Source organism: Saccostrea cucullata, unplaced genomic scaffold (genome assembly GCF_032062105.1).
Source record: "Saccostrea cucullata isolate Sc308-1 unplaced genomic scaffold, CSIRO_AGI_Scuc_v1 ctg2844, whole genome shotgun sequence".
NCBI classification, from domain to species: Eukaryota; Metazoa; Mollusca; class Bivalvia; order Ostreida; family Ostreidae; genus Saccostrea; species Saccostrea cuccullata.
This window is the reverse complement of record NW_026938648.1, coordinates 1-26,178: the sequence shown is the minus strand read 5'-3', so window position 1 is coordinate 26,178 and position 26,178 is coordinate 1. Positions and strand designations below refer to the sequence as shown.

Sequence of the window (26,178 nt, the reverse complement as noted above, 5' to 3'; positions counted from 1 at the left end):
AACCTCATTAAATATTTTGACGACAATTACAGATATTCGGGGGGCCCGATTCTGCATTGATACGGAGGCTGACCAGGGAGGCATATAGATACTGCCACCTGGTGGTAGTCTGGTGCCCTGGAAAAAATCAGCCAATCAGAGCCTGGCTTTAAAAGGCCTGCATTTTTGAATTGAAGTGAAATGAAGCTCATCCCTCTTCTAATTGACTGACAGGCACAGAGTTCCCAGCCAAAGCATTTCAACCATTTTACTCAATTTGTAAAATTCAAGGTTTGTGTTTCGTATCTGCTGCCCCTGTGTTATACATAGGAAATTTTTACTGGAAGTCAGTGAAACTTTGTGTAAGTAATTTCCTTTTTTCTTTGGATTAGGTCCCTTTGAAATTTTTGATAAAGTGGAAAAATTTTAATTGTGATGGAAAATTTTGTTAATTATTTCAAGTGTGTTTCACAAAATCAGAATTACCTGAATCAAAGTTGTGAGATAGATTGTCAAGAGTGCAATACAGGATTCTTAAATATAAAAATTCTGTAAAATAAAAGGATTAGGAATATAAGACAATTATAATGATTTTTTTGTGAATTCACTGAAAAAGGTGAGATAATATAACAAAATAAAAAGAGATTGATATTTGAATAATTATAAGAAGAGTAAATTTTGATATTTTTTTTGTGAAGATAATTATAAGAACCATATACAGAACTGCAGATGAAAAAATCACAAACGATGGATCTAGAAATTAAAATAACATGAACCGTCAACTATGGTTGGAGATAAAATCTTTGTGAGCTATCTCTGTAATGATAAATGCAGACTTCTATAATCAAGTCGGGAATCATTTTGATGGCAGATTCATCAGAAGTTTATCAGCTCTGCACATGCATAAAATCACTTAAACCTCCCTAATGAAAGTCACTCGCTTGTGGAACATTCTAGCTGATGTTTCAAACATGGCTTTGCTTTTGGGCACATCTGTCCAAAGATATCATTAAGTCAACTGGAGTTACACTGGTTACATAACAAGATTAAATTAGATACATTGAGAAATTGTATTTTGAAACATCTGTCCCAAAGCAATGCATTAGATTTCATTTCACAGCGCATTATTTAAGGATGAGAAGATTTTTAAGGAGATTCAGTTTTTGAGAGTGTTTGAATGGCTTGTTTTGTAACCCAGACATATACTCACTTTGTTAAAGTACTCTGGATATGAAGTCAATGAGGTTATCTAAATGGGTTGATAATTCTGGAAGTGGGTGTGATTGATGGATGACTTTGGATTTGTAGTTCAATATGACTTGGAGCGCTTGTGTCCCAGGTCATAAAGACCACAGATATACAGGGTTATCTTCTCCTTGCCAGGCATCCTTAAGTATGGTAGTTTATATGGCCATAAAATACAGCGGGAGGCTGCTATTAAATGGCGAGGTGTCTACTGATAACAAATATTTTTGTAATGCTGTCTAGTAATGTTACAGCTATTGCCATATAATTTACCAAATAAACATTTGTGGAAAATGGCTTTTAAAAACACGACAGAAATGAAACCCCCCATCTTACTTCAGAGTATCATTTTCAAAGTTGGTGGTAATGGTGGGGGTAGGGGGTGACAAAGTATAGATTTGTATCAAATTTTTAAAATTCTCTAATTCTTAATTGGTCATTCTTGCAATGCCCTAATTATAACTCAGTAAATAAGAATATCGCTTCATCAATGGCTACGTTTTGGAGTTGTTTACTATGCCTGATTTTTACTGTTTTTTCTGCATTTAGGATCTCACCATGCATTCAGTCTTATCTTTGGAGCACTCTCTTTTCAGACCCTTCATCAGTGAGCCTTTATCTTCTCCTCAAGAATTTTGATAGCTGCAGATACTGAAGTGAAAATTTTCCCCCATTTTCATAATGCTACACCTTTCCCCATCAGAGATAAGACAGCCCTCATCTGCATGGGGAGGAATTCGATCCCCATCTCACTGACGACCCTCGAAACATCTACATTACAATTTCTATTGGTTTGATATATCTTTGGTACATTAAAAGAGAATTATGATTAAGAGTAGAGTTCATAATATTTGATCGGTATCTTGTCTACAAAGGGAGATACACATGCTATCAAAACATTTTTGGCATAATTGGCCCTCTTCATGATCTATGCACCCTTGTTCTTTTTCTGCTCCAATTTCGAACTTCAGAAAATGTTCAGAATCCTAATGATTGTTAAAAATCTCTGTCAAGTCTTAGTCGAGATAACTTTTTAAAAAAGAAACTAGAATAAAGGTGGTCTTTTAAGTTTATCAAGATTTTTTGCAGAATGGGTTCGCATTAAATGGATCACTTGCGTAACATGATTTTCGATAATCCGGTTATCGTGGGATGCTGATTGTGCCCCCTAGTGTTGTGATATGTGATATTCAAGATATCTGCCTTTTGTTCTCGTTTTTACAGAGGTGTGACTCTTTACTACTGTTCAAACATAATTAAAATTTTTTGGTTCTGTTTATTTTGAAGGCTTTAATAGCATCGAAAGGTTTTTATGACTGATAAGTGGGAATTTTTTGTTGCATCTGTTGCATAAGCATTACTTTGTAGATGCAAAAATTAAGGGAAATCGGCAAAAAATGAAAGAATATATCTGTTAATGTTCTTTACATGTTTCTTACATTGATTAACAGATTCAAGGTGAATCTATATATTGTATATTCCGTACAATAAAATTATTTTGAAAAAAAGAGAGAAAGCATTTATACACCCATTGCTTTCGGATGCATGTGCGGCCATCATCCACAAATGAAGCTTGTCAGTGGATGTTAATTTAGAGCCTGTTGAGTATATATGTCTAAGGAGATCTGTTTTGGATCTGTAATTTATAACCTTCAGTTTTAGCATTTAGATCTGTTTGATTTCACAACCTTGAGTTTTCGGCTCTTTCTGTGAAACACCGATCGAGCTTTTAGACCAGTTAGTTATAGCCTAGGTTGCAAACATTACCAGGTGTGATATATGTTGTGTGAAGCAGTTAAATTACGAGTTATATACGTAGATGGTACTGATATGATCGTTTTGGCATTCTAGGTAGTCTTTTTAACAAACTGCTTTTATTTTTCAGCAGATCTAATACTTTGTATATGTATATACGCTATGATTCTGACATCACGTTTTGATCGCTTATTTCACTTTGATAGTCTGGCAGTATGAATGTTAGAAACTGTAGATCAAAAGTGTTTTTTTTTCAAAGTTTAGAAAACATACCATGAATGCAATATTTTCTTTTATCACCAAGTAGTTTCCAATATGCAACTTTACCTTTGAAAAAGTTTTAAATATGGCAAAATCTATCCAACAAATCTACATCGATTAAAGTTTCTAATATTAGGACATTTTTGACAAAGAATATTTTTGGTTAAAGATTTCCCAATTTAAAACAAATCAAATGTTTCAAAAATTTAATTTTGTGGAGATCCCCTCAGATAATAGATTTGCTAGGGATTTTTTTTTTTTTTGGGGGGGGGGGGATGGGAGCTTCAAAAGTATTGTGTCTATTGTACTGCCAGACTGCATGTTACTATTGCATGTGTTTGTTGACTTGGCCTTTCTTTGTTATTTAGGCTGTAAGTCCTGAGGAGTATGAAAAATACCTGGAGGATCAGGTAAGTTCTAACCAACACTAACAATGTCGGAAAAATCAGCTGACTAAAATATAACCTGAGATTAGCAACTGTGAGATGAAAGCATGAAATATTGAAGTTTCTTTCTTGAAATTGATCTTGAAAATGTATTAAAATTTTTCTAGAGAAATAGATTGTGATGTGTAATAGCATGTGTTTTTGCATGTTTGACTTCCTTAAAAGGGAGGTAATCCAGGCATTAATTGTAAGGTGTACAGAAGAGTTATCTTCCTTGTTGATAGGTTGGTGCCACTGAGGATTTGATTTCCCCCGACACTGTCGACGCAGTACATGCTGGTGCCCCAGGGGCAGGGCTGTTCCAACCAGTTGACATCCGTATCCCTGTCGGACCTATCTTCAACTTCGTCTCTGGTTAGTCATTTGAATTATTCTCAAAGGGGGGGGGGTAGGAGTCATTGAATATGAGTAAGGGAAGTAAAGTTTTAGTTTAGAAGCAGAAATACATAAATTTAATTTGAAGTAAATGGATGTACATGAAACAACTTTAAATTTTCTCAATATTATGGAAAGTTGTGTTATTCATTATTTGAAAGAAAAGTAAAGCATTTAGTACTTTATGTATTAAGAATGGATGAAAGGAAACTGCTTATAGCACATGTCTTGTTATATTGTTTGCAGCTTATGTAGTCATGCCCTCTGGAAAGAAGGCGTACCCCAAAATCCAGGACAACAAAGATGGAACTGTTACTGTTAGATACCAGCCCACGGAAACTGGACTTCACGAACTCTTCGTCAAATACAACAATGATGATATTGAAGGTAAAGGTCAAATATATTGATGATTATAATGAAGGTCAAGGTCAAATACAGCAATGGTTATGTTGAAGGTCAAGGACAATATGAAATTATATTGAAGGTAAAGGTCAAATATATCAAATGAATATAATGAAAGTTTATAGGTCAAATACAATGATGTTGAATTCCAAAGTCAAATACACCAATGACTATATTGAAGATAAAGGTCAAATATAACAATAATTATATGGAATAAAAAAAGTCGAGACTTTAAAAGGCAAAGAGGATAGGGGACATAAGAATGGCAAATCTGAATACATGTATTACCATAAGTTTAATTGTAACAGAATTCTTTGGGGTAAAATAATGATAATTTTATTCATAAAAATTTGAATTGATGTATTGTATTTTATAAGGTAATTTAAGAGTCTACTTTGTGTTTATAACTGAAATGGAAATGCATAAGATTAACAATTCAGAATGAAATGATTAAGGGATAGATGAGATAGGGTATAGGTGTAAGTTGCTTATACAATTAACACATTCACTATCAGATGAAATATTTCACCTTCAGGGATAGATCAGGAGCAATTGATAGATTAACCAGATACCAGATTAGGATTCCCCAGAATTTATTCATTTCCCTTCATTGCCCGTTATCTCAAAAATAACTCATGGCCGCTGGTTAACTAGAGATACACAGATAGAAAGTTGGTGTTGCCAAATATCAGAAACAGATAAAGTTATAAGAACTATTCAATAATTACTGTGGTTGTGTGAGTTTGGGGGGTAATGGAGTCTAGGAGAAGAAAACAGAGATTTAGTTTTACACTGGATCATTTACCAGGTTCAATATCTTCAGCAATGTTTTATTTGTATTGAGTGAAATTTTCTTCGTCTTTTTGGACAGCTGTTGTGAAACTTTTTTGGATATGTGAAAAATGTGAAACCCAACTTTCATGATATTTTCATTGGCTAATTTGCAAAATGGTTGAATTTTGTGGGAAGAAAAAGTGTGACCCATCTTCCTCCCTTGAATTGTTCTCGACAGAAAAGTTTGCCCCTTGATAGATTGTTGTTATGTTTTCTGATCGACGCATTTTTTAATGACCATGACCTTGAAAGTTTATTTTAATTGTGTTCACAGGAAGTCCATTCAAATTCCATGTGGATGCCGTCAACAGTGGTCATGTGACTGCCTATGGACCAGGTCTGTGTCATGGAATCGTCAACGAGCCCGCAGAATTCACCATCGTCACCAAAGACGCAGGTGCAGGTACGAAAATAAGATAGGCGGTAGTCATAGCAACCGTGTATAGCAAATTTTAATTTATAAATTCATAAATGCCTGAAAAATTTCAAATGCAAAATTACCTTGAAATAAAGTTTTTTTGGGAGAAAAATTGATTTTACTGCTGTTAATTTCAGTGATTATGTAATTTGCATGAGAAAAGGCAGATTTTTCTTTGTAATCGTCTTGACATTTCTAAGTATTGCCCTACAGCATGCAACTGATAAGGATGTAGGTGTATTTGGGTATTACATTGTTTTTATTGCAATCTTTGAGGAAGAAAACAGCTTTACTGAAATCTCTTATTATAAATGGAATAAACAAAGGAAAACGTGTAAATATAGTTGTAACTTAGGTGTTAATTATGTTTTGAAGATTCTGCTATAATCAATTTTTCATTGACTTGGTATTTATAAAACCAAATTTTTGTGAGAATTTGCTTACATTGGAAGAATGGGAACTTTTCAATTTTAGAAAATTCAGTAAATGAACAGCAATTTTTTAACACTGTTGATAGTGAAAAGGATGTTGAGAGCTATTTTCATGACTTGTTAGGTGGACTTTCGTTGGCCATTGAGGGTCCTTCTAAGACGGAAATTAAATGTGTGGACAATGGTGACGGGACCTGCACGGTCAGTTATATCCCCACCGCTCCAGGAGAATACAACATCACCGTCAAGTTCGCTGACAACCACATCTCGGGATCACCCTTCACTGCCAAGATCAGCCGTAAGTTTCATATAGAATCTTGCCAATTCAGAATTTGAAGAGTGAAAACTTTAGTACAAAAAACATTATCGTTTGACATCTTTTTTTTCAAGGGGTTTCTTGTCTATACTTGATAGAAAATGGATTCGGGGAAGATTTTCACTTCATTAACATTTAGTTTTGAATTTTTTTTTCTAACAGTTCTTCATTTAGTTTTCTTTTCATGTGTAAACCACAAATTAAAAATCACTAAAGAGCAAGTGTACATTGATTTTTAATTAGCATTTATGAGTTGTGTAAACTTGTTTACTTGTACATTTGGGCCTTGACATTTTGCGGAAATATCAATTATCACCTTGCGTTATCTCCCTTTGATAGCCACGGCTGGAGAACCACGAAGGAAGGCTCAAATCGGACGCAGCAGCGAGGTGTCACTAAAGGTCATGGAGCAAGACATCAACAATCTGACCGCCAGCATCCGGTCACCCTCCGGCCGCGAAGAGCCCTGTCTGCTCAAACGACTGGCCAATGGACATCTGGGTAAGGAAATACTGCTGCACGATTCAGGTGTAAATTACTGTAAAATTCATGTCTTTGAAAGGACAAATGAGTAGATGCATGTAACAGCGTAAAATGTTTTCAAATATTAAGCTCATTAATGGTGTAAAATTGGTTGGTAATTTGCAAATAGGAAATTCATTTCAAAAAGGTTAATAAATATGACCTTTGTATTGATTGGAAAAATTCATGGATGCATTGAAGAAAAAGATGTGCTTAATTTCAAGGAATGGGTTTTCAAGTTTGGATTTAAAAAAAACCTACTTATATCAACATTTTCTATTAAAGGAATATCCTTCACTCCACGTGAGGTTGGTGAACACTTGGTTAACGTCTTCAGAAACGGCCAGCATATTAATGGCAGCCCCTTCAAGATCATCGTGGGTGAAAGCGAACTCGGAAACGCCAGCAAGGTCCGCGTGGCTGGACAGGGATTACAGAATGGCATGGCTAACGAGATCAACGAATTCATGGTGGACACCAGAGATGCAGGTATATAATGGGGCTATTTTCTGGGTCTTGTACAGGTAAAAAAATCTCTTTAGCAGAAGAAAATCTTCAATGTTACAGTAAAGGGCTGTTTTCTAACTTGATTGCATTAAAATATCATTTACGTGTTTGCTCAGTTATGAATAAGCATTTATTCCACATCTACAATTATCACTTAAATTAATTCACAATCTTGCCATGATCAGTACATTAACACATTAAAAATCAGAACCATTCCTTAAGTAAGCTCACATACGGTATTTTTAATGTAATGTTGATTTTGTTTATCTTTTTTAATTAACTTCGATAGTAACACTGAGAATGTTATTATTTATGTAAATTGGTTAGTAACGGTTTACTTTCTGACAGGTTACGGCGGTCTGAGTCTGTCCATTGAGGGACCCAGTAAGGCCGACATTGAATGTCTGGACAATGAGGATGGGTCGTGTCGCGTGACCTACAAACCCACCGAGCCCGGCAACTACATCATCAACATCAAGTTCTCCGACGAACATGTGCCAGGTGAGAGATTTATATAGGGCCATGCTGGGAAAAGAAGGGGGTTAGATAGGATGTGACTGCTTCAGAGAAAGATTATAAAATTGTTTATTAATAATATTGAATGATTAATTTGTGGGAGTAAATGTTATTCTGAATGAATGGAGGTCAAGTTTTCCATATTTTCCTGTTATGACCAACTTCAGATTTAATATAATGTCTGAGTTGTACAATTCAGTCACTTATTAGGTTTGTTGACTTTAAAGTCAGATTTACCATATGTTATTTTTAAAATGCCATTTAACCAGACATTAAGAATATTTTGCCCTTATTTGGTAGTTAATTCAGAAGTTCATAACTGTCTCATTTACATTTATTTGTTTTGTATGTTCATTCAGAAATGTCTATGTGACATTTTACCTGTTTTCCTACAGGTTCTCCCTTCAATGTGAACGTTGGTGGTGAGCCCTCGTCCAGAATGACGGAGAGAATAACTCGTCACCGCGAGGCAGCAGATATAACTCACATCGGCAGTCAGTGTGAACTCAGTCTCAAGATTCCAGGTCAGTGTTTAAGTATACTCACAGAGATAGACTCTAATCAATCAGTGTGTGAGTTACATCTCGAGTATTCGTCACGAGATAGACTCTGATGAATGTATCTCACATTTTAGGTCCAATATGCTGAATTTAGCTTGAGTATTGCTCACAAAGATAAACTTTAACATGTGTAAAGAATATCACTCATGCAAGATTCTAAGGTTATTACATCCAAAGGAAGTTCTAATAAGTCTCTCATATAGATGTAGCTTCAACTTTCTAAGTCAGTCCTAAAGGTATTCATTGCATTGATGAATGTCACATTTAACCCTTCAGATTCTGAGTTTTTGAGTCTCATGATTCTGGGTTACAGTTTTAGTACGATTAATCAAAGATGAATTTAAGTGGACATCTCTTAGAAGCCTCTGTTTTAAAGATTAGTGTTGAATGGAATGATTGGCTCAATTGAGTCACATAAGCGTGGGATTTTGGAGTCATATATAGACTGAGGTGGACGCAAATGAGTATCAGTTATCAAGTTAGACCCAAACAAAATAGAAAAGATATTGAATGAGGATGTTATTTTTCTGTCAGCATAAAGTGACTGGGGGCAAATTGATGAAGAACAGAGCTGCCAACCCTTACGATTTTGGCGTAAGTCTTACGAAATTAATGTCCAAAATACGCCTTACGATTTCTCTCTATATTTTTCCGATTTCGGTCTTTCACGATAAAGTTTATAATACTGGAATAATCATAACTGTCCGTCTGCAGTTTCTACTATTATGATTAAATATTCATAATCCTGGCTTACAATGCTTGCTTGTATCGTCGTTTCGATTTCATTCATGTCAATATTTTAAAGTAAACAAAATGGAAACGTGCCTCAAATTGCTCCGATTGCACGTCCATTTACAGAACATCTTCAGCGTCAGTGGGCCTAGGCGGTCCCCGGACAAAGCCTTACTATTTTTCATTTCAGAATGTTGGCAGCTCTGGAAGAAGTGTTTATGGGGAACAAAAAAAAAGTATACGTCAACACAACAAGATTTACTGACAAATTATTTATTGAGAGGAATACACACAAAAACAGCTTTTGGCAATACATCTATCTATTTTGTAAGGAGTTTCTACTAACTGCTAAGCTCTGGGTTCATATTTGAAATTCATTTACCATTAATAAAAGTTGTGTTTGGATTCTTGTCTAACAACATGGATTTTTTGAAAGTTTTAGACTGTAATAAATTATTGCCAGAAAAAAAAGCTGAATGATTTCAAAGTAATTTTGGGAGATATAAACTGTCAATTCACAGCAAATCTTGTGATTGCTGGTTTTATTAGCTCTACTGGTCAGAGACCAGAAGAGCTTATGCGATAGTAATGCGTCCGGCGTCCGTCCGTCTGTCCGTCTGTCTGTAAACAATTTTTCAAAACGCCACTCCTCCTACAATTTTAGTCTGATTTCAATATTACTTGGCACACAAGTAGACTACACTAAGATACATAGAATAGTGCATCGGTTTTTGATTTCAATGAACATTGTTACCATGGTTACTAAAAATAGAATTTTCTGTGAAATTCCTTTAAAACGCTACTCCTTCTACAGTTTTGGTCTGATTTCAAAATAAGTTGGCACAAAAGTAGACTACACTAAGATACATAGAATAGTGCATTGGTTTTTGATTTCGATGAACGGTGTTGCCATGGTTACTAAAAATAGAATTTTCTGTGAAATTCCTTTAAAACTCTACTCCTTCTACAGTTTTGGTCTGATTTCAATATAACTTGGTACACAAGTAGACTACACTAGGATACATAGAATAGTGCATTGGTTTTTGATTTCGATGAACGGTGTTGCCATGGTTACAAAAAATAGAATTTTCTGTGAAATTCCTTTAAAACACTACTCCTTCTACAGTTTTGGTCTGATTTCAATATAACTTGGCACACAAGTAGACTACACTAAGATACATAGAATAGTGCATCGGTTTTTGATTTCGGTGAACGGTGTTGCCATGGTTACTAAAAATAGAATTCTCTTTGAAATTCCTTTAAAACACTATTCCTTCTACAGTTTTGGTCTGATTTCAAAATAAGTTGGCACACAAGTAGACTACACAAAGATACATAAAATAGTGCAATGGTTTTTGATAAGTACAAACCAGTAGAGCTACAGTCTCGACAGAGACTTCTAGTTTACACATTATTTTGCACATAAAACGGTGGCATCAAAACTAATGAAGAACTCATAGATGTTAATCAACAGTTTATTGAAAACATTTCTTGTTAAGTCTCCTGTTTACATTGGGTTCAAAATTGAGTAAGAAGTTTGTATAAAGCTGAGAAGTGAGATTTCATAAACAGCAATTAAGAGTGAATTAAGGAGGCTCATCAGGAAATAACAGTAAATGACTGTAGAGTTCCGCTCGCTCCCTGCAGGGGAAGCAGACGCGATCCCGACTGATATTTCTGTCTGCTCGTTCTGATCTCCCTGTAGGATGCACAACACGAGAAGTTGGCAGACGATCAGAAGCAAGGCTCCCCTCGCTGGATTGACTTTTATTTTCTCTGCATTCCACAAATGTCTGAAGTGTGTGTGTAGACTTTGATGCCATTGCTGATGCTCATACAAGAGCCTGTTAATCTAGATTGAAAATCTTTAATGTGTCTTGTAAAGTACTTCTACAGATTGATTGCCTTTTCATCTCCATGATAATTTTTCTTATATATCTCATATGAAGTTGTTATTTTAATATAAATCGCCATCATTAAGGAGATGTACTGCTCTACCTATATTTAGATGCACTATTTAAATTATCTATTTTTAGTCGCATTCTTTGCAAGATGCGCTCAATACCAAGAGGAAACTCAAATTCAAACGACAACAGGTATAGCTTGTTGCCATGGTGAGGTTTGTTGTGGTTACCATGGCGATGTTTGTTGGAGTTTTTCCCTCCTCTAAGCACACCCTAGATACTACTCAAAAAAAAAAGGAAAAAATAATTTTTTTCTCAAGCTGCAAATATGTGAAGCAAAATTTGATTTTGCATATTAAATTGACAAGCAGCAAAAATGTTCCCAGAAACCGTTTTGAACCAAGCACTGGAAAAAAAATTGTACATTTGAAACCCATATACATTTTCCACATGAAACCCTTTTTGTTTTGCCTATTTCAAGAAAGAAACATTGCCCTCCAACTTTTAGTTTAGTTTAGTTTTGATCCTCCTATTTTAGCAATCCTAGGTGTGATTTTTTGTACCTTTTAATTAGTTCAGGTGTGACTTTCTGAAATTGTTTTCCCTTCCATGTTGTTGATGAAATTCAAATTTACAATGAATTTATTAAGCAGTTGAGCAAATTTCATTCTTAAGCAATATCAGGCCATTTATTTGTTTTGATGTTTCCATAGGAACCAGTCCTTTCGACATGACTGCCTCGGTGACCAGCCCCTCCGGCGTGACTGAGTTGTGTGACATTGTCAGTCTCGACGACAACCATTACAGCATTAAGTTTGTTCCCAAGGAGATGGGCGTCCACACAGTCAGTGTCAAACACAAGGACATGCACATCCCAGGTAGGTCAAAGGTCAAGGTCACACAACACTGTGAACTTATTGATATAATGATAGAAATTAAAATGAGGAGTGATGAAAGAAATATATGATTAGCAGTGCTTACTATTAACTTTATACAAGTAGATATTTTATGGAGGTGTCTTTTCTAGTACTGTAAATGTATTATATTGGCTGTGTATTCTTTTTAGCGCTTTTGGCAGAGAGGAACTTCAGCTAATTCAAGTACAATGCAAAATGTCTTGCACATATGCACATAAATAGGAACCCTGAGAAATGCGCTAATTAAATCAAATCTACGCTAACTTGTTCAAAAATCAAATATTGTGCACGCTAAAAATAATACATTTACAGTAATAGACTCAGCTCATGTAAAATTTGTCCCTAACATGAGGGGAAAACCTTATTCTAGAAATCAATTTTTCATGACTTCATTGTAAAACAACAAAAGTTTATTTCCCAGAAAAGGGAAGTTCATTTGAGAGGTTTCACTTTATAATGTTAGATTCAGCTTAATATGCACAATTTTTTTTTTCTACAAACTTGATAATATCTTGCAGGAAAAACATTTCAGATATCTATAGATCTTTCATGACTTCAATGTGAAACAACAAATAGTAATTAACTTTCCCTGATGTTTACAGGAAGTCCCTTTGAGTTCACCGTGGGTCCCATCACAGGAGGTGGATCACACAAGGTCCACGCCGCAGGTCCAGGTCTAGAGAAAGGAGAAATCAACCAACCATGTAAGTATTTTAAGCTTTGGTGGATCCAAGATTTTTTGGGTGTGGGGGATTTATATAAAAAATGTCTGTGAATGAAAATGCTATCTGTAATGTCATATCGATCAAGAATTGAAGAAAAGAAAAATGCAGTCACACTTTATTTTTCTCACATGGAATTTTTTTTTCTTCAAAATTTTGATTAAAAAAAAAATTTCTCTATTTCCAGGTGAGTTCAACATCTACACACGAGAGGCCGGTGCTGGGGGTCTGTCCATAGCCGTGGAGGGTCCCTCCAAAGCCGAGCTGGACTTCGATGACCGCAAGGATGGGTCATGTGGTGTCAAATACGTGGTCACTGAGCCGGGAGAGTACCTAGTCTCCGTTAAATTTAATGATGAACACATCCCGGAGTCCCCCTTCAAGGTCTACATCACTCCCAGTATCGGGGACGCCAGAAAACTGTCTGTGGCAGCACTGCAACAAAAGGGACTGCAGGTAATTAATAATATGGATAACATGTTATATTTCTAAGAGTTCTTAACGTTGAATTCTGGAATTTTGATTTAAAATTAAAAAATAAACCATGCTGGGATGAGTTTTTAAGAAAAGTACATTTTTTTTTGGCCAATTTGCCATTGTAGTACATTGAACATCATTAGAAAAATTGAATCTTTAAACACAACTCTGATCTAAAAAAAAATCTGCATTTGGTATAAGTACTGCTATTGTGAGATGATAAATGCTAGGTATTTATTAGGAGTTCAGGAATTAATACTAATTTCTGTTTTAGGTTGGAAAACCAGCAGCCTTTGTTGTCAACTTCAATGGTGCTGCCAAGGGTAAACTCCGAGCCAGAGTTATCTCCCCATCAGGAACTGAAGAAGAGGCTCTCATCCAGGAAATAGATGATGGTAAGGGTTATCTCCCTTTCATTAAATTTTTGTGATTTACCTGCAAATTCACAAACAATTTGCAGTTAGTTTAATTTCTTTTGAAATAATGATCAGTGATATAATAATTGATTTTTCTGTCTTTTCAGGAGGGTATGTAGTCAGTTTCATAATGATCAGTCATATAATACTTGGATTTTTATTTTTTTCAGGAGAGTATGCAGTTAGGTTCATCCCCCGAGAGAATGGAGTCCACAATGTGTTTGTGACGTTTGATGGATGTGACATCCCAGACAGTCCATTCAGAGTGCTGGTCGGTAAAGTAGACGCTGATCCAGGCATGGTTACAGCATCGGGAGACGGACTCCGCACCGGTCAGACAGGTGAGAGGGGTGTGACCAACTTCCTTAAGGGAGGGGTATAGAAAATGAAAAAAAAAAAATTTCTTGTTAAGTCTCTGGCCTCAATTCTAGTACAATATAGTAAAATGTAAAAAAAAAAAAAAAATTATTGAACTTGATAAAAATTTTATAAAATTATTATCGTCTTTTTCAGGTCAGACATGTAAGTTTGTTGTCAACACCTGTAACGCTGGAGCTGGTGCCCTAGCGGTCACCGTTGAGGGTCCCTCCAAGGTCAAACTGGAGTGTAAGGAGGTGGACGAGGGCTACGAGTTCACCTACAGCCCCACCGCCCCCGGTGACTACATGATCGGGATCCGATACGCTGGCGTCAACATCGCCGGCAGTCCATTCAAAGCCAAGATTGAAGGTAAGGGTTCAGAGGGAACGAAGGATTGGGGAGAAATTTTTTGTATTGCACATTGATCTTATACTCTATTGTGATGAAATACAGTAAATATTTTTTTTCTTGAGCAAGGAAAAGTATCTACAAAGTTCTTGACCTTCTTTACTCAGGAATATTTCTCACTCAAAAAGCATTTATCTAATAATATTTTAAAAATGTTATCCCAGTAAAACAAACACTAGTCATTGATAGATTTCAAATTAGAAAATCATGAATTAGAAAATGCAAACAATAGTTTATGTATAGTAATTTGTTGGGTTTTTGCTCCTTAATTCAATGATACAAATGTAGATTTTGAGAGAAAGTTCATTGATGATGTTACAGGTCCAGGCAAACCCAGTGGTTATCATGAACAGGCATCTGTTGTCGTGGAAACAGTCACAAAGACCAGTGTAATGAGTAAGTTCAGCGGACTTCAGAAGTTCCAGTCGGATGCCAGTCGGTGTACAGCGGAGGGAATGGGTCTGAAGAAAGCATTCAGAGGAAAACAAGCCACATTCAGTGTGGACACTTCACAAGCCGGTGAGTACTACTCAGATATTGAGCAAGTTTTCAGCTTTGAAAGCCTTTGAGTACTACTCAGATATTAAGTGAGATTTAGGCTTCACAAGCTGATGAGTACTACTCAGACATTAAGTGAGTTTTAGGCTTCACAAGCTGATGAGTACTACTCAGATATTGAGTGAGTTTTAGGCTTCTCAGGCTTTGAGTAGTTTTTCATTATTTAAACGAGATTCAAATGCAGAAACCTACAGGTACAGATTCCTTGTAAAGTACAGTAAAACTTGTCTACTCCTGATGTTGTGTGATCTGAATTCTTGTCTAATATGGTTTCAACTTTAAGTCCTAGCTTAAATCTTACTATGCATACAAAGTTTTAGGTCAGCTTATGTAAAGAGGTTAGGCAATCGAAGTTAAGTTTTCATCCTTTTCATGTGGAAAATCATTTAGAGATTTTTTACGAACAAATTTATCAAAACAACTCTTATTGATGATGTTTTTTTCTGTTCCAGGTAATAACATGATGTTTGTTGGAATGATGGGCCCTAAGGGACCGTGTGAAGAATTGTGTGTCAAAAACCAAGGAGGCTACGTATACAAAATTAACTATATTGTCCGCGAGCGCGGAGATTACATGCTGGTCGTGAAGTGGGGAGACCAACAAATCCCAGGCAGTCCGTTCTGTGTACACGTCGATTAAAAGTGTGTCTGGATTTTATTTTAGGTTTTTTTCAAATTACGTGTGGCATAAAGTAATATATATTATATTTTCATTCATTCATCTATTGATGAACATCGTTATATCATGTGACAGTAACATTTTTTTTTTTCATACCAAGTGTTCTAAGATCTGATAGCCACTGGAACAAGTTCTTATTTCAAATTGGTGCTGCTAGAATTATAATAATTATCGTTTTTTTAAATGGAATCATTTTTTTCCCTAGGGGCTATATTTTATTACAGTTGAAACTCAAATTATGCAAGTTTATAGATAGGTAGACAGATTTTTTTTTTTTAGTGTGCTGTGCACTATATCTGGTATGTATGTGAGATGACAAAATGTACTTAATACCCGAGTTTGATAAATGATGAATTTTTTCCAGCATGCTTTATATATTTTACACTTATTCATTATGCTTGTCCATATCAAATGCTCAATACTTTTTTCATAATAAAGTCTGAAATCGATCAATTTCAAAGTGATATTTTTAGGAATCGAGGGCATTGTAAGGGTTTATTAATGTGAGGTGCATTAATTGTGCTATGTACCCATCTTGCCATTGACTTATATAATTATCTACAAATGACACAGCATTTAGTTTACAGACATAACATTGTTTAAGAACTTGTGTCATTGTCTGGTATTAGAGAGAAAAAAAGGAATCATTGACCTTACTTTTTTAGTGGACAAAAATTGTGCTTCCCTATGTATTATATTCTTAAATAAAGAATGGTTGAGTTTTGTACGTTGAGTAAATGTATATAATTATATATGAATTAATTAATTAAAAGTTATTGCTTTATTTTCATGATATTTGTATATGAACTTTCAGTGTTTACTAATGCAATAATATGTGTTTTTGATGGATTGTTATTCATATTCGTTATGTGCAATGACAATATTGCAAAGCAAGAAAAAAAATTTCCCCTTCTTTATTTTATTGTTTTATTAATTTCCATAGGTGTACTTTTATCGATGTTTTGTTATTGAAATATACATATATATTTAAAACAATCTATTAAGTCTTGAATATGCAGCCTCTTTGTTTAGTTTATAAGTAAATAGATTTTGTTCCAGCAAGATCATATAGATTCTACAAATTGTACTAGTTTATTTTGATACAGATTTACACTAAACAATAGTGGTTTAAAATATATACATGGCATTCTGCAAAGGGTATGTATTTTTTAATCATGCATTTTTCACGTATAGTTAGGCTTAGCCCTACCCCCTTTGCTTTTTTGACATACCTGTATGGTCAGAGTTAACTGCCCTTTACACTTTTGATTACCACTAGATGTCGCATGTCTTGTATGAGAAAAGATTCTATTATGTTGCTACTGTTAATGTATGCTGATTTATAAAAATAAAACTATGAAAAAACGTCATGCATGTTGGTTTTAATATTTTTCAACTTATGGAATATGAGAAATTACATATTGAGTTCATTTAGAAAATCACCCTATATATTTAAGAAAATTTAATATTCAAAGATAATAATTTTTAGACTCTAAGGGCAAGGATTTCGTTTTGTTTTTGAAAAGGGGGAGTACGAACTGAAAATAAAATTGGCAACTTACCCCCCCCCCCCCCCCACAAAAAAAAAACTGACACAAGCAAAAAAAATGGATGTTAATTGGTTCCAACTTACTTTACAAACAGTATTTTTAATTTTTAGCTCACCTGAGCCAAAGGCTCAAGTGAGCTTTTCTGATCAAAATTTGTCCGTTGTCTGTCGTTGTCGTCGTTGTTGTCGTTAACTTTTCACATTTTCATCTTCTTCTCAGGAACCACTGGGCCAATTTCAACCAAACTTGCTACAAAGTATTCTTGGGTAAAGGGGATTCAAGTTTGTTCAAATGAAGGGCCATGCCCTTTTCCAAGGGGAGATAATTATGAATTAGAGAAAAATTAATGGCATTTTTAAAAAGTCTTCTTCTCAAGAACCACTGGGCCAGGAAAGATGAAACTCATGTGGAATCATCCTCAGGTAGTGTAGATTCAAGTTTTTTCAAATCATGACCTCCCGGGGGTAGGGTGGGGCCAAAATGGCTGATCAAAGTTTTACATAGGAATATATAGGAAAAATCTTTAAAAATCTTCTTCTCAAGAACCTCTAGGCCAGGAAAGATGAAACTCATATGGAATCATCCTCAGGTAGTGTAGATTCAAGTTTGTTCAAATCATGACCCCCGGGGGTAGGGAGGGGGCCAAAATGGCCAATCAAAGTTTTACATAGGAATATATAGGAAAAATCTTTAAAAATCTTCTTCTCAAGAACCTCTGGGCCAGGAAAGATGAAACTCATGTGGAATCATCCTCAGGTAGTGTAGATTCAAATTTTTTCAAATCATGACCCCCGGGGGTAGGGTGGGCCAAAATGGCCGATCAAAGTTTTATATAGGAATATATAGGAAAGCATCTTAAAATCCTCTGTTCAAGTACTTCAAATCGATGCTTAGTGATATTTATATGGAATCATCCTTAGGCAGTGTAGATTCAAGTTTGTTCAAACCATGACCCCCTGGGAGGTTAAATATCTGTGCTTTTTCCTTGCAAATTGCTCAGGTGAGCGATGTGGCCCCTGGACCTCTTGTTAATACATACCAAATGACTATGCTACAACAAAAAGGGGCGAGACAAGCAGACTTTCAATGAACATTTTCAAATGATGAGCTTGGAAAAAAGGTGAGGAGAATTCCCCAAGAAGCGACATACTTGAGAGAGAGAGAAGGGCAGAATTTTAAGTTTAAGAGGGTGCTATCTACACCTAGACGTGGCTGATATATCTTCTGACTGTATAGATTAACTAATTTAAGTCAAGACACTTTCAAAAAAAAAAGAAAAGAAAGAGAGTAAGCTTAAAAAGTACATGTATATCATGTGTTTCATATAAACAGTAAACTCGGTTTAAAGAGCCCGGTCACAAGGAAATCTCCATTATAAGGAATATTTTACTAATCTCCAGACGCCTTTCACCGTTTTCTTAAAGCTGAACACGATTCATCAAAAGAATGCACCCGCCATTTTCGATCGGACTCTCACTATATTTGAGGACCCCTATATAAAGGGCCTGACTTAACCACTGTTCAGAGTAATTAGTCGACGCCGATGTAGACGAACGTATGTTATACAGCACTCGGTAGGGACAACAATAACTGAAATATTTCTTCTAAAGCAGAAAAGTAAAATACCAAAGAAACAGTAGTTGTACAGATCAGTGCAGTATATAAACACAAATACATGTACAAGTAACTGCAATAAAATGTAAACAAAGATATTACAAGAAAGCCAGCACGAACGCAAGTGGCCGTTTCACGCCGATTCCTGTGACAATAAAGCAGTCAGGTGTAACGAATGCGAAGAGTATACCCTGGTGTTGATATAGTAGACAACATTGTCGAATATGGCGTAAGCCTATTAACGGACTGTGTTCAGCTTTAATGTAATAAATTCAGTCCCAGTGACCATTCTTATCGAGTGTTTCTCTATTTTCTGTATTTCTTTTGTGAAATGAGTAATTGATATATAATGATACTCATATTGGCAATGAAACACTCTTTTACTTTTTATAGATTTATTGGTTTAAGTGAAGCTAAATCGTAACCCTTGGGTTAGGTTGTTTTCGAATATATGGTTAAAATTTTCTTCTTAATAAGAAGACATTTAGGAAAACCCTTTTTTGCAATATCTTCCTCTAAGAAATATCTCGGTTAATGTGACTCAAGTGAGCGTTGTGGCCCACAGGCCTCCCTCATTCTTCAGCAAAATTATAGAAGTCGGGGGGGGGGGGGGCTACACCAACTGAAACTAGAGGTACTGTGAGCAATGGGCTCACTAAATGATACCCCCCGCCTCCCATATGTGTGTGAATGGCAGTGTCCATGTTTTGCTGTGGGAAACCCAAAATATATGTTGGATCAAAAAGTAAAATAGGAGGTGCACAATGGCAATATGTAATAAAGATTCTTTGAAAGTTTCATTAAATTTCATTCAGTGATATAAGAGGAGTTGCGGATAAGAGATGGGTACCCCAAAGCGTAACAGACGGACGGACAGGAATTAACGATTACTATATACCCTCCCGCTTTTCAAGCGGGGGGTATAAAAATGTATAGGGACAAAGCCTCAAGCCTTAAACAACCCCCCTACCCCCCCCCCCCCCCATTCCGACGCCTATATCTTTTCCTATTGTTGTGTACAAAATTTACTGAAAATGAACATCAGCTTAATCAAAATGGAGTCCCTTTTGAGAAACCGAATTTCATACAACTTTTTATCTGTTTTTTTTTTTAATTATTTATATATCCAGCACCAGTTAAAAAATGTTGGATCCCAATCGGAAACCCGTGTGGCGCATAAGAAGATTGAACGCGACGTCAACAGTTCACCTTAATCCTTCCTTCCTTCCTCTTTCGTTTTAAAATGCTGCACATTTCTGACTAATCAGTAAACAAGAAAAAAATCGAACAAGGTAAGCATAAATGATAAGATGCCTACAGATTTATCAAATTCAAGAAATGATTTCCTTTAATGATGCTTTATAACTTTAGCTTGGTCAAAAAAGGTGTTTCGGGACATAATTTGTAGGAAAATAAGATGAAAAACCATATTTTGAACTGTCATCTTCAAAAAAATTAAGAAAATTAGTCATGAATATGGGAGTTTTTTCCAAATCACACAAACAAAATGTATCCAGATTGCCTACAGTCTTTCGGAAAACGGTAATTTGTATGTTCTTGGTCTCTTCTTTTAAATAATGTTAAATTTAATATCGGGATCGGGACTACTTTTCATGTAATTTCAGATTGAATACCATGAAAATACTTTATTTTCTAAATAATTCTGTTAGAGTCGTAAAATATTGGAAAAAGAAAATTGAAAGTGATTATGACGTCATAATGGATCTAGCACCAAAAAGTCAGTCTAAGGACGTTTACTAGATCTTGACCTTAAAGGCTTCTAGCACATTTTCTGTTCTTCATTATTTTTCTCGGTAATTGTTTTTTCTCTCTCAACATGCTCAATTTAAAAAAAAAAAATACCCATTTCAAACGAAATTGGATGCATGATTGATATATATATATATACTATATATTTAAGAAATAATTAAGGTATCATTTTTAAACATCTATCGGGATATAGATATGGGTTGGTCACGAGATTAAATTCCATAAAGCCCGAAGGGCTTTATGATGAATTTAATCTTGTACCAACCCGTATTTATAGCACGATAGATGTTTTAAAATGATACCTTATTACTTATATTTACATTTGTGACTTATTCATACTTTATATTTGCCTGATTGTGACTTTTAGCGTGTGACATGCATTATTTTTCAAACTCAACGGCAAGTATGTAATCCATTGAACGCGCGTCGACCCTTTATGACGTCCCTGAGAAATGACGTCAAACGATTATCCATACGCACATCTATGACCTATTGACCCCGTACCTGTATTTATACAGTTATATTTACATTTGCAAATGTTTTCCCTTATATAACACTACTGAAAGGAATGCGTATCTATAACTGTATAAATACAGGTACGGGGTCAATAGGTCATAGATGTGCGTATGGATAATCGTTTGACGTCATTTCTCAGGGACGTCATAAAGGGTCGACGCGCGTTCAATGGATTACATACTTGCCGTTGAGTTTGAAAAATAATGCATGTCACACGCTAAAAGTCACAATCAGGCAAATATAAAGTATGAATAAGTCACAAATGTAAATATAAGTAATAAGGTATCATTTTAAAACATCTATCGTGCTATAAATACGGGTTGGTACAAGATTAAATTCATCATAAAGCCCTTCGGGCTTTATGGAATTTAATCTCGTGACCAACCCGTATCTATATCCCGATAGATGTTTAAAAATGATACCTTATTTCTTAAATAGATACGCATTCCTTTCAGTAGTGTTATATAAGGGAAAACATTTGCAAATGTAAATATATATATATACATTTTCTGGCTGATTTTGATTTGGAATGACAAGAGTCATGTAAGTGGAAATTCCCTAAAATATAACGAAGTTGTAATTTTCCTTTGGTGTTAGATCTATACGAGGCTTTTTGACACTCTAATATATAATTCTATACAAAATTTTGACAAATTTTTAACCTTATGACAAAATCTTTAAAAAAAATCACCCCCCCCCCATACCTGGTAATGATAATTATGATTACCTTAAACAACGGTAAATCTGTGATAAATATTGCTGATTTCTGATAATAAGTTAGTGTTATTCATCCTTAAAGGAATTTACTACTTTCATTACATTTAGTTGTGTATACAGAGACTTGTAAACATAAGCTATGGTCACAATAAACAAGCTAATTCTGAGACACCCCCCCCCCCATGGAAAAAGAGGATGATGCTCAGATCCCCTCTACCGTGGATTTGTAGAATTATCAAATTATGTACTGAAGCACATAAAAAATACCAATACATAACATATATCAATATAAGATTTGACTGCGTCATGCTTTAAATGTATATGAAGATTTCTTTTAATATAAAATATTAATATTTTGTACACGTCGTGCATAAAATTTTGACAACTGAGGATAGAACGTGAACGTGTGCAATACATGTATAAAATACCGGTATCACCGCAAAAGCTATATATATAACTCTATAGTTATGGGTTATAGGTTAAAGTTGACAACAGACAGAAAACAGCTAGACAAACAGACAGACAGACAGACAGGACAAAAAATAATATATCCTCGCGATCTTTCGATCTGGGGGCATAAAAATTATCCTTGTGTCATTCACAGCTGTAGCATATTCAAAATAAGTTTTACTAGTTGAACTTCTCTTTTTTTTTTAAATTTACCACATCATTATTATCAGGAAATCATGACGATTTCCTTTCATATATCTTACACACTCCCGGCTGGGAAGTGCCTATTGTAATTTCTTTTAACAAAAATTAATACTTTGTTTAAAGTTTTAAAAATATTTTACTCATGACTATATACATGTTACAATTAACTTTGAAAATTATTTTACTGAACTACTTGTAATAATAAAAAAATGAAAACTTCTCATATTCCTCCATGTGCACGTTCTACATGTAACACGGTCACAAATAGAGCGGCCAGTTATAAATTAAAATGTAAAATTTATTTTTTCCCTAATTAGGTGTCATTTATTTTCCATTCCAAAAAAAAAAAAATGCACTTTAAGTTTTGGAAGAGTTTAAGCGCCTGGTGCAGATATAAACTAACTTGCATTTACCATGCCCTAGCTACCGAGGTATTTAAAAACCCACTCGATCCAGGTAGCTGTTTTACTCACTTTTTTGCTTTAATTACTTGCATTTAATACCCACATACAGGGACGGCACATTTGATGGTAAGCATCATATCTCTTACTCATGTATTACAGTCAAACAGATGATGAATACGACAAAATTTTTGCTAGAAATTATGACTTATCAATTTTGTATACAAAGAAGTTTCATTTTCTTGTGACTAAGGATCAATACCAAGTCTAATGACTTACAAAGCTATGTCAGTTTAAATACTTATCTTCAAGCAGATTTAGATAAATTATCTTTGGGGTGACTTATTAATGCATTTCCTCTTCAATCTACACACTCAAAAAAGTTTTACAAATTAACTAACACCCTGAATTTTTTCATGCAAGTGTATTTAAGGTTCATCGATACCCTGATAAGAGAGATAACTCTATGTGTCATAAATGTCTATTAATTGAACAGTCAGATAATCGCTGACCTATAAGATTTTGCAATAGACATTGGATGGTTTTCATTAAATTTATTAAAGACTTGAGAAAGCATACATGTACAATCTTGTGTTATTCCTGTGATGGACAAAAGGTAAGCGTTAATAGGCTTGCATGTACAATATAATTATTACCGGTTTGTTGGTAACAGGTTTTGCTTCTAAAATACATTTCTTTTACAAGAGGTGAAAAGGTTGGATACTTTGTAGACATTTAACAAATAACTAGATTCAATTTTTTCATGCAATGTATTTAAGGTTTTATATGTGTCATAAATGTCTATTATTCTATTTCTTTTATAGATTTCTGAAATTGAAGTTTTTTTTGTCCAATTTTTCCCCGCAAGCTATGCTATAATTATTGTCTGTTTTTTACTTATAAAATACATTTCTTTTAGAAAACATTAAGATTCAAGCAATATTTTATATGAGTGAGGAGAGAACAGAGTTTATCCTTTATTATGGTGTCCTGATAGAACCATTTATAAAAGTGTAAAAGCGCGTTATGAACAACGCGCAAGCGCAAAGTGACAACCTGCTAGCACGTTTTTCATGCAGTCTGACTAAAGCTATCCTACGAACGAAGTGAAATAGTAGGAGCTAGCTTTAGTCAGACTGGTTTTTCATGACACACCGCCGTGCTAACACACAAAACGCCTAAGTTACTCTATCGCAACTTTACACAACAAGCCGTTGCGCTAGCGCATTTGTAATTTATCAGTTATGTAAGCGCGACGGTGTCATGTGCGCGACGGCGTGTTGTATATACAACGTGTTAGCGCGTTATCACATTAAGCTACGGCGTTGTCACTTGCAGAAATGCAACAAGTATACCTTATTAATGCGCATGCGTGTTGTAAACGAGAGAGAGCTAGAGAGAGAGAGAGAGAGAGAGAGAGAGAGAGAGAGAGAGTATAATCGGTTTAATCAGAGACATATAAGAGATATGTCTCTGGTCTAATTAAATGTTAGTCCGAAATATCTGACTTTTCCAGGCTTTTTTACGATTTAATATTTTACTTGCCAGGAAAACGTAAGAACCGGCGCGCCATTACGAAAACTGGGAATTTCACCGTCTCCGACCAGGGTTGATTTTAGATACTTGCGAACCAAACTAAATGACAAATCAGAATTTATCAATAGCACAATGTCTCTAGTACTCACCAATATCTATGGAAAGAAAAGATTACCCCACTTTTCGTTACAGACCTTGCAAGATTTTAAAATTCACAAAATGGAGACAAATCTCGACGGTCTAATAAAATGTTTTCAACAGATTGTATATTTTAAAAATGAACCATAAAACGACATTGCTAAGTACTAAATATATTGTACTACTACTGATAAATTGTGACTTTGAAATTTAATTCGGTTCTTGAGTACCTAAAATCAATTCGAGAATGCCGCCTCCGGTTGGAGGCGGCGATTTCCCATTTTACGTAAGGGCACCGGTTCTTACGTTTTCGTGACATGTATAATATCAAAATCCTATAAAAAAAAGCATGGAAAACGTCAGATATTTCGGACTTATTAAATGTGTGATGGTCTGTCCATTTTTTTAAGAAGACCAGTATATCTCTGCCAGTAATTCTCCTAACTACTGCTCTACTGGTCGGTTTTTGGCGATGTTTTGGTCACGTGATGACGGGAATCTCCCGCCTAGGGAACCTGGACGTCTGCTCGTGGGAAACGTAGACATCAAACCAGAAGCTCCTATATTCCTGTAAGTTATTTAAAGAAGAAGGTATGGTTTTAGCCTTATTGCGCCCTAAAAATGTAATGACATCAAAAAGTTTTGAAACTGGCTTAACTATTAGTTAAATAAATGACTCTGAGAAATCAGGAAAGAATATGGCAGGCAGGTTTATTGCTCTGCAAATATGACGTCATTAATGTGAAGCATTTCTCTATTTTCAACAGAAAAAGCCTCAAAATGGCACATTTCAAGGGTGATTTTTCTGTTAAAAACAGTGTCCACAGCCGTCGCCCACGTTAATTTTTTGATATTTTGTGCAAAATTCAATAACAAATCACATATCTCAAGATCTTTGTGGGCGATGCCTGTGGACAGTGTTATCTGAAAGAAAATTCCGTTGAAAATTGGTGTCTTCTGCAACTTTTTAAGAAAATACGGGAAAATGCACATGTTTATGACGTCATAATTATCATTTAAAAACACATGTGAGAAAAATGACTTGTATGATTTTTCTGAATTGAATTTCAATTATTTAAAAAGCATGAGTTTTCAACTTTACACCAGTTTCATTTTAAAGAAAATAACAGGGCAAAGTTTGTATGGAAACCATACCTTCTTCTTTCCTATTTGAAAATATGAAATTATGCAATGTTTATGAAGCTGGAAAACGAATTTTATTAGAACAATTTACAAAAGATTTAATCTTTACAATTGGAAAAGAAATGAAGGAATCTTTACAATATTAATTAGATAAAGAATGTTATTAAAATAATTTACAAATGAATAAATCTCTGCAATTGCCATGTAAAAATGATCGGAAACGTGAGGGAAAAGCATGGATAAACATGATAAACTGAAACATAAGAAAATATTGCTAAGCTTGTACTGTTAAACACACATTTCCTTACAGCGACCTACAGAAGAAACATGGCGATCTGATAACACTGAAGGTCTTTGGTCAGACTATCATTGTCGTCTGTGGTTATGACACAATCAAAG

The 26,178-nt window shown here is 34.9% G+C and overlaps 1 protein-coding gene and 1 long non-coding RNA gene across 3 annotated transcripts in view; both read left to right on the top strand.

Moving 5' to 3' along the window:
* Nucleotides 1–17,110, top strand: part of LOC134250808 (filamin-C-like) — a 33,869-nt gene extending 16,759 nt beyond the window's left edge. Inside the window, exons 10-27 of the mRNA XM_062733152.1 lie at nucleotides 3,609–3,650; nucleotides 3,911–4,040; nucleotides 4,308–4,448; nucleotides 5,572–5,700; nucleotides 6,271–6,444; nucleotides 6,802–6,963; nucleotides 7,270–7,473; nucleotides 7,840–7,992; nucleotides 8,403–8,531; nucleotides 11,336–11,395; nucleotides 11,917–12,081; nucleotides 12,723–12,824; nucleotides 13,030–13,298; nucleotides 13,594–13,714; nucleotides 13,906–14,076; nucleotides 14,249–14,464; nucleotides 14,825–15,022; nucleotides 15,514–17,110. Of these exons, the coding sequence (XP_062589136.1) occupies nucleotides 3,609–3,650; nucleotides 3,911–4,040; nucleotides 4,308–4,448; nucleotides 5,572–5,700; nucleotides 6,271–6,444; nucleotides 6,802–6,963; nucleotides 7,270–7,473; nucleotides 7,840–7,992; nucleotides 8,403–8,531; nucleotides 11,336–11,395; nucleotides 11,917–12,081; nucleotides 12,723–12,824; nucleotides 13,030–13,298; nucleotides 13,594–13,714; nucleotides 13,906–14,076; nucleotides 14,249–14,464; nucleotides 14,825–15,022; nucleotides 15,514–15,701 (2,754 nt within the window). The 3' untranslated portion in view covers nucleotides 15,702–17,110. The remainder of the gene's footprint in view (nucleotides 1–3,608; nucleotides 3,651–3,910; nucleotides 4,041–4,307; nucleotides 4,449–5,571; nucleotides 5,701–6,270; nucleotides 6,445–6,801; nucleotides 6,964–7,269; nucleotides 7,474–7,839; nucleotides 7,993–8,402; nucleotides 8,532–11,335; nucleotides 11,396–11,916; nucleotides 12,082–12,722; nucleotides 12,825–13,029; nucleotides 13,299–13,593; nucleotides 13,715–13,905; nucleotides 14,077–14,248; nucleotides 14,465–14,824; nucleotides 15,023–15,513) is intronic.
* A 1,285-nt stretch (nucleotides 17,111–18,395) lies between these two features.
* On the top strand, nucleotides 18,396–26,178 carry LOC134250806 (uncharacterized). Of its 2 annotated transcripts, none has more exons than XR_009988605.1 (4): nucleotides 18,396–18,410; nucleotides 20,035–20,196; nucleotides 25,047–25,206; nucleotides 26,090–26,178. It is a non-coding gene; the product is annotated as an uncharacterized LOC134250806 (long non-coding RNA). The 2 variants fall into 2 exon arrangements; XR_009988606.1 differs by lacking the exon at nucleotides 18,396–18,410 and adding an exon at nucleotides 23,075–23,091 and having other exon boundaries at nucleotides 20,182–20,196.